The following is a 7557-nucleotide window of genomic DNA, read 5'->3' as shown; positions in this document are numbered from 1 at the left end:
CTTCGCTTGATTCCTTCCCCTGCCAGGGTCCAAGCTGTGGCTTCAGTCTATTTCATTCTTTCAGATCTCCTCTTCAAAGATGGCATCACTAAGTTTCTGTGCAGTCCACTGTTTCATTCATGCACTCTTACAACCCCACTATTTAAAGCAGAAAATTAACTTTTTTTTCTGATGATTTTGCTGCCTACAGAAGTTTAGAGTTTGCTTCCTGCTGCTCTTTGGATCTGGGACCTGGGTGGTTTCTGGTTTGCAAAACCTGATTTCATGCTTCTCCACATCCCCATTTCTGCAGTCTCCCAGCCACCAGCTCTCTTTGCTGGAGGGTGCAGGTGTTACCATGGCTGTGTCCTCCCCAGATCACTTTGTGCCCTGGGCAGAGTTGGCTGATTGGCCTCTGTGAACCTGTTTGCAAATGCAGGGAGTGGGTGCTCCTCCCAGGACTGAACGGGACACCCCACCTCTGCAGTGCTAGCACACATGGAAAAACTGGAATCCAGAGCTTCCCCCTTCCCTCCGTGTGTCTGCCTTGCCTCAGCTGCACCTGAGGAAAGTACCTTGCAGGTCTGCCAGCCCCTAATTCTGGACCTGCTTCACTGGGAAATAACTCTTCTTTTTTATTCAGCAGAGGGAAGGGAAAAGACAAGGAAAAGCAGAGGAAGGAGAGGTAACAGTTAGGCAGGGCTTGGCTTCTACAGCACAAATCTAAAAGAATGGATGGTGTTGATGGTGCTCTCCTGCATCTTGGTTCCCAGTTCACAAAGCAGCCTCGGTGCACTCAGTTGCTCCCTCAAGATGGCCAAAAGATGGGAGAATACAAGTGTCTGTAAAACAGGTGGTGGCAATTGCTCAGTTGTTCCTGTCCTGGCACCACCTGAGCTGTTGACGTGAGGATCTGACTGGGCACCAGTGTGACTGCAGTGGTGACTGCAAGGGAAGCTGTACATAGGTGGGTGCCACACGGAAGACACAAGAGAGGTACTTTTCCCCAAGGTTTTGCAGTGTGTCAGAGCTGAGCTAGGAAGCCAGACCAGGCTTTTTGACCATTAGTCAGCGACCATTACTCTGCCCTGCACCAGTCCTGGGCTCAGCTGATTATGCTGAGCTCACCCTGAGATGCCACCAAGAGGTGAGCACAGAGCACGGGTAATACCTGAGCAGTCTTAGCTCTGCCTGCTGTGGAGAGGCTAATTGCATGATCTCATCAAATGGGAAGAGATTTTGCGGCGTGAATATAGATGAGGCCTATTGTGTTGCTAGCTTAGAGCTCAGACTGGCTTCTCTATTCACCTGACAAGTGGCTTTTTGAAGGGCAGTTCACATCAAAGCCTGTGTGAATCAACCCTGTAAAAATCTGAGAGCTTTTTGATCTCCAGGAAAACCCTGCCTTTTATTAAACATGAATGAAGGGCCTGAGCCTGCTTGGTGTACAGCACTACAGTTCTCACTGAAGCCAGCAATGGGTCAGTGGAAATCAAAAAAGAGCCCACAGAAGACAATGCCTGGGTCTTTCTTTCCATGCTGCCTTGTTAGGAAGAACTTTGGTTTCATGAGCTTCCCAACAGAAAGTTCACTGTAACTGACTTGCAAGGGAAGGCAGAGCTGATGATTCCTCCCAAATCCCAACTTATTTGTGCTCTGGAAACCCTGTCCTGAAAGCGATGGTACATGCCCAATTTCCTCCCTGGACTTGTTCCTGTACCTGCACACCAAGACAGACTCCAAGGTGTGGAGTTAAGGGGGGCTTTGCAAGTCCCAGTCAGTGTAGGATATAGAAAGGAGGGATGTGAAAACAGTAACAACTCCCATCAGGAGAGTTTAGGAAGTGACTGGGGAAGCTGTCTTTGCAGTCAGCTCTGCTGTTTCACAGGTTCTTGGCAGGTGAGGGTCCCTAAGGATGCCAGACACAGCTGCAGGTCAGGCATCACAACAGCCCTGAGAGACAGACAGCTGCTAAAGTTTGTGAATGACCCTCTCTGTCCCAACTCCCACAGGAGGGTACACACTCTTAACAGACCTGGTGGGAAGAGACCTCTGGAGATTTTTGGGTGCACCCACCACTCTCTGCACAAAGCATGTTCAGGCTCACATATAATCAGGATGTGAATATTTCCATAGATGGAGGTGCCATAGACATTCTGGGCAATCCTTTCCATCACCCTCAAAATCAATGTTTTCTTCTGTGTAAATGGAAATTTCCTGCATTTTGGGTTTATTGCCTCTTGTCCTGTCATGGGGTGCCAGATACCACTTTCCACAATGGAGAAGAGTTCTTGGGCTTTAGAAGGAAACACAGCAGGAGACTCAGGGCTGCTGGGAGGAATGAACACCCACAGCCCCAGCCAACTGGAGCTACTCCATAACCAGACCAGACTCTCCCAGCAGCACGTTAACTTTTGTAGACCTACAAAATCTATGGCAGCATCCTTAAACCCTTCTGTTTTCTCCCACCTGGTACAGATAACAAATCTGTTCCTCTTCCCCCTTTTAGCCTTTCATATCTTGTGGCCACACTGGGATGACTTAAAACCTGAGAACATGGAAAGCAGCATGGAAATGAAGCTGCAGACCTCAGCTCTGAGCATGTTAGGAAAATACCCAATTTGACTAGTGTGGAGTGGTGAGTCCAAACTGAGCTGCAGCCTCAGACTTGTGATGTCATGTCTGACAAAAGTAAACCAGAGACACAATTCAAGGTGCAATGCTGATTTCAAAGAAGAGCTCAGGAGCTCCCTGGATCTAAAGAGCTCCTGGGGACAAGACCATTGTGTTTTTCTCTACCAGCATGGGCCACAGCTGGCTCTGTGCACTCTCCCAGCATATCCAAGGGAGCTCAGGGATTCATCCAGATCTGATTTTGCTATGCAAATAAGAAAAGCTCTGCAGCCCATCCCTCTGCACCCTGCAGCTCCTGATTGGCCCTCAGTGGGCAAAGGGGTGCAGCTGCTCATGGGTGGGCTATGGAGTTATTTTGCCTCCCAATATCTCCTCATTCTCTGGCACATACAAACACAAATCCTGGGCAGGAGGTGACCCACCTGCCAGCAGCTTGACAAGTCAGTTTGGGGGGTTAATATTTTTATTTTGATCCCTCATTTTGAATTTAGTCCCAATGTGGTGGCAGGTTCCTCTGCCCCTATCCCACCCTCTTCTTTCCTCCTGGAAGCCTTGCTTGCCCCATCTATCCATGCATGCCCAAGGAGATATTTCTTCTTCACTCCCACCTCCCCCAGCCCCTCCATGTTGCACCTCTCCCTCCAAGAGACAAAGTGGGCATCAGTGTGAGGTTCAGCCTGGAGGAACAGATGTGTCTGTTCTGGGTTACTTTGCAGTAAAGACTTTAATGCATCCAAGCAGCAATGCTGGACAGAAGTACCAGTCAGACTGGCACGATGTACAATGGGGGCTGGAAAAAGAAGGTGAGAAAGAAAATATCATCAAAGGCTCAGAGGTAAGGTTACATCCAAACAGTTTTGAAACTATGGATGGAAATGCCCAAATAGGTGTTGCAAGGTGTTGCAAGGATGATCAAAAGCGCAGGTCAGTTTGTACTCAAATCTAGCAGGGGAGCATTTTAAAGTCTGTGCTCAGACTTCTCAGGCAGAGTCAGTGTGTCCTTTCCATGGCTTAGCACCAGTGCTTACAGCAGCTACCTAACCCCCAGCATAGCCCCGCGGTTGTGTTTTGCAAAGCCTCCATCTCCTGCTCCTTCTGCAAATCCAACCCAATCCAATCCTTATTCAGAGGTGTCTTCAACTAAAGTTATGCTGCTCCATGAATTTCAGTGTGTTGCCATATTTCATTTTTAAAATGCATGGAAGTATTGATGGGTTGTGAGAGGAAGGCAGAAGAGTTTGGCAGCTGGGCTGGGGCAGCCAGAGCTCTCAGCAGATGGGAAGACATAGGAGGTGGTTTTGCCTTTTTGAGTAAATATGTTGGTGTGGTATTAAGAGAGTTGCCAATTAAATAATTTCTGTGTCAGCTCTGATAACCCTTTGAACCAGGTTTCACTGGAATGGGCAGGAGCCCCTCACACCTCTGTGTGTGTGTGGTTTGTGTATGCAGCCAGACGCTGCTGCCATGGTTAAATCCTTCCTCAAGCCAGAACACTTTTATCACAGACGTAAGAAGCTGCAAACTCTTTGATATGACAAAAGTGCCCCAAGGGCCCTTGGCTGAGAAATGTCATTAACAGTGACTGCATCTGGGACCCCTGGACCCTCAGAACTAGCTGACTTTGGAGGTTTTGCTAGGCATGCCCTGGAGCAGAGCTTTTGAGGTTGGAGATCTGGAGGAAGGTATAGCACCACTGTCATCTGCCCGCTGTGCTTGCTTTGTGCAGAGGTTTGGCAATGCTCCTTCTGTGCCTGCAGGACAAAGCCCCCTTTACACATTGGAGTGCTGGGGGAAATTAGAGTGGGTGCTGGCCTTGACTGCCCAGGGCAGAGGGGATCTCTCTCGCACCAGGGGATGCCTCTGGTGTGCCTGGCTGACATCCAGGGGAGGTTTCTCATAGTACCACGTTTTCAGGAGTTTGTTCACCTGGTCCCGATCTGTGATACCCTGGAGAAGACCTTCCCCTCCTTCAGCCCTCTCTCCCTCCCTAGGCAAGCTGAAGCTGTGCAGTTTGATCTCTTGCCTCATGCTTTCGAAGAAGTGGAGGATGCATTTGTGAGCAAAGAGCCGGCTGTGCTCACAGCAGGTTTCCTCAAAAATCTTTTGTTCAATGTCAATGTAGTTGCTCCAGTGACGTGCCTGCAGGAGGGTGGCCTGGTTGAAGCAAGGTCTGAGCCAGCGGGCAAGGAAAGCTGCTATGATCAGGATCAACAAAATGCTCCAGCCAAGTGCCTGTGTGATAAGAAAGAAGCAGTGAAACAGGAGCAAGACAGACACAAGGACAGGCACAAGCTCTTTGCCTGTATCAGAGAGACGGGGAGTTTGTGTGGCTGGAGGGGAAATGTGATGCATCTGGACTCCTGGCTTTGATCTGTCTCTGTAGTCCAGCGCCCCACACTGCACCCAGAGGGTGAGTGTAATTTCCTCCCAGAGAATATGGGATATTTATCTGTGCATGAATCATTCAGTAAGGATAACTGATTGCAAAGTTGCCTGGAGCAGACAGGCATTTGCTATGAGCATAAGAGTACCCCAGGGAAAGGGGACTTCAGTGCTGTCCTTCGGCATTTCCTTATCTCCAGTGATCTTCATCTGCCACCTACAGACTCCAGGGCCCAGGAGTCCCCCCTGCAGCATGAAGACAGCCCAGACTCTGGGAAGCTCCCTGGGATAAGAAAGAATGGCTTGTTTTCAATGACCTTCCACCAGTCCCAATGCCTGACCTGGCACTTCAATACCAAGAGCTGAGGCCAGTCAGGGCTCCACTCCCTGCTGTGCCCTGTTCTATTGCTCCTGAGCAAGCTGTTTTCATCTGTCTAAGCTTGCACTGTCCTTAAAACAGTGGGTCCTGTCTACAGGGTTAGCAGTTAGAAGGATCTTTTGGCACTGAGCAGGGCTTTAGGAGATACAACATCTTTTGTTATCTGGGTTTAGAAGCTGCTGGTTCTTCTATTAAACCATTCATAATTTCTTTTTCCCTACCCGACTGGAGATTATCACTTAGGATAGCAACGTTTGGAGGCAAAAAGAATCACAGAGCAGCCTTGCTCCCAGCCTGACCACAATGAAGGGATTGCAAATCAAGGAAGAGCAGGAGAGGATGCCACATGCCTGGTCACCCACCAACACGAGAGGCTCTGCCAGCAGTGACCCACCTGGGACCAGCAGCGCAGGTACCTGGACACTGCCCTGCGGGACGTGTTGTTCCTCACGAGCTCCTCATCCTTGCAGGGCACCTTGGCCAGCAGCTGCTGCACCTGCTCTGTGCTCACATTGGCAAAGCCCACAAACTTCTGGGGATCCATGGAGCCACTGAAAGCACAGATCAGGCATTTGCCATCCAGGAGGGTGACTACGATCCAGACGACAGGGGCAACCATGGCTCGCTGCATGATGGAGGAACACAAGTACCTGGAGCAGCAGAGAGAGGGGAGTGGCAGCTTGCTGGCAGCTTTCTCCTCACCCAGAGCCCTGCAGGCTGTCCTGTGCCAAGCAGTCTTTCCAGACCCAGGGAACTGATTCCCAATCCTGCCCTTACCATTGCTCCCACTGATGCTTCTTCTGCTCTGGGATGTCTTTGTTGGTTCTGCCTCTCAGTGAAACCTGCACTAGCACAAGGCAGGGCTCTGTGTGCTGCCTGCACTCATTGCACAGTCCCCTCACCATGTGCTGGCTTGACTGTACCCTTACATCTCCCATGCACAGATCTTTGTTATCTCTCCTTTGTTTTACATATTCATACTTCCTTTTCTCATCAGTTTCAATCTGGAAAATCCCCTTTTTTTTTGTAGTCTTTCTTGCCCCTCTCTGAGCCAACCTGTGTACTGCATAAAACTTTACATATAACAGATGGAATATGGTTCTCCTCACCCTTCTACCAGTACAAATTAGTAAAAACTCAGATGAAGGGGGAGGGAGACCATGAGGCTTTTGATAAAGAATGACTGTGATGAAAATGCCACACCTTCTGCATATTTAAAAGGAAATGCCTGATGTTTTTGCACATGGAAGCCCCAGAAGACACCCAGAGTGAGTGCATGACAGGGCAGCAGCAATGCAGTTTCCCAGGGTGGTGGCGTAAGCCCAGGTGTTGAGGCACTCCTGCTCTCCTCAGCTGGGATGGAACGAGCCTGCCCCAATTTCTGCTGGATGTAAATGCATTTCCCATACCCCTGCCCCTCCAGGGTCATGGGGAGAGGTCTCAGGAGATGAGCTTACAAGAAAATTAATCTAAGCTGATCAAAGCTATGGAGAAAGACAGTTAGACAGGAGGTGAGAAGAGGAATGCCACTGCCACTGCAAACCCCACCTGATGACAGCTGGGTCCTTCTTCCTGTGCCCCTGTGGTCGCCTCCACTCCTCCAGCATCACCAGGGACTGTCTGTTGAGGATGAGACCACACAGGAAGAGGATGATGGGGGGCACGAACATGATCCCCAAGCCATATGCCATGTTGTACTGGGGCAGGCAGGGGCAGCTGAAGTCCAAGCTGGTGTACATCTTTACACTTGCCAGGGCCAAGAGCCCACAGATCCCGTTCATTACAGACTCCGAGTTGGACTGGAAGTACTGGAAAATCATCCGGAAACGGTCCATGGTGTTCTTTTGGCCAGGGGTGCTCCCCCTGGGAAATCCCTGGGCTGCCCAGAGGGGCTTGTCTCCCTCTGTCCCTCCTTCTGCTGCCACAGGGCAGGGGATGCAGCTCAGCTCCCAGTCAGCAGGAGGATGAGGATGGAAGAGAGTTGCTGTAATGGAGGGAACACCCTGTGCTGGGGCTTCCCCACTGGCACACAGCTCTCACAGGTCTGTCTCTCACCCAGTTCTTGTCTTCCAGGGCAGTTGGTAGCTTTTCTTGGTGAGCTGATGGATACAGCCTCCTGCAGCCTTTCTTACCACCTTGTTTTTAATTTTCAGGGCTGTCCCACATGGTGAGCAGTCACAGCC

The 7557-nt window shown here is 50.2% G+C and overlaps 1 protein-coding gene across 1 annotated transcript; it reads right to left on the bottom strand.

The window, feature by feature from the left end:
- Positions 1-4383: 4383 nt before the first annotated feature.
- Positions 4384-7209, bottom strand: CALHM3 (calcium homeostasis modulator 3). The gene is made up of 3 exons (XM_041461146.1): positions 6923-7209; positions 5769-6024; positions 4384-4845 (listed from the first exon to the last, which is right to left on the bottom strand). Exons 1-3 carry the CDS (start codon positions 7207-7209, stop codon positions 4384-4386), a joined length of 1005 nt encoding a protein of 334 aa, XP_041317080.1.
- Positions 7210-7557: the final 348 nt, after the last annotated feature.

The sequence above is a fragment of the Pyrgilauda ruficollis genome, unplaced genomic scaffold (genome assembly GCF_017590135.1).
Source record: "Pyrgilauda ruficollis isolate IOZ18807 unplaced genomic scaffold, ASM1759013v1 scaffold15, whole genome shotgun sequence".
Taxonomy (NCBI): Eukaryota; Metazoa; Chordata; class Aves; order Passeriformes; family Passeridae; genus Pyrgilauda; species Pyrgilauda ruficollis.
The sequence above is the reverse complement of the archived record's forward strand: the minus strand, read 5'-3'. Positions and strand labels throughout refer to the sequence as shown.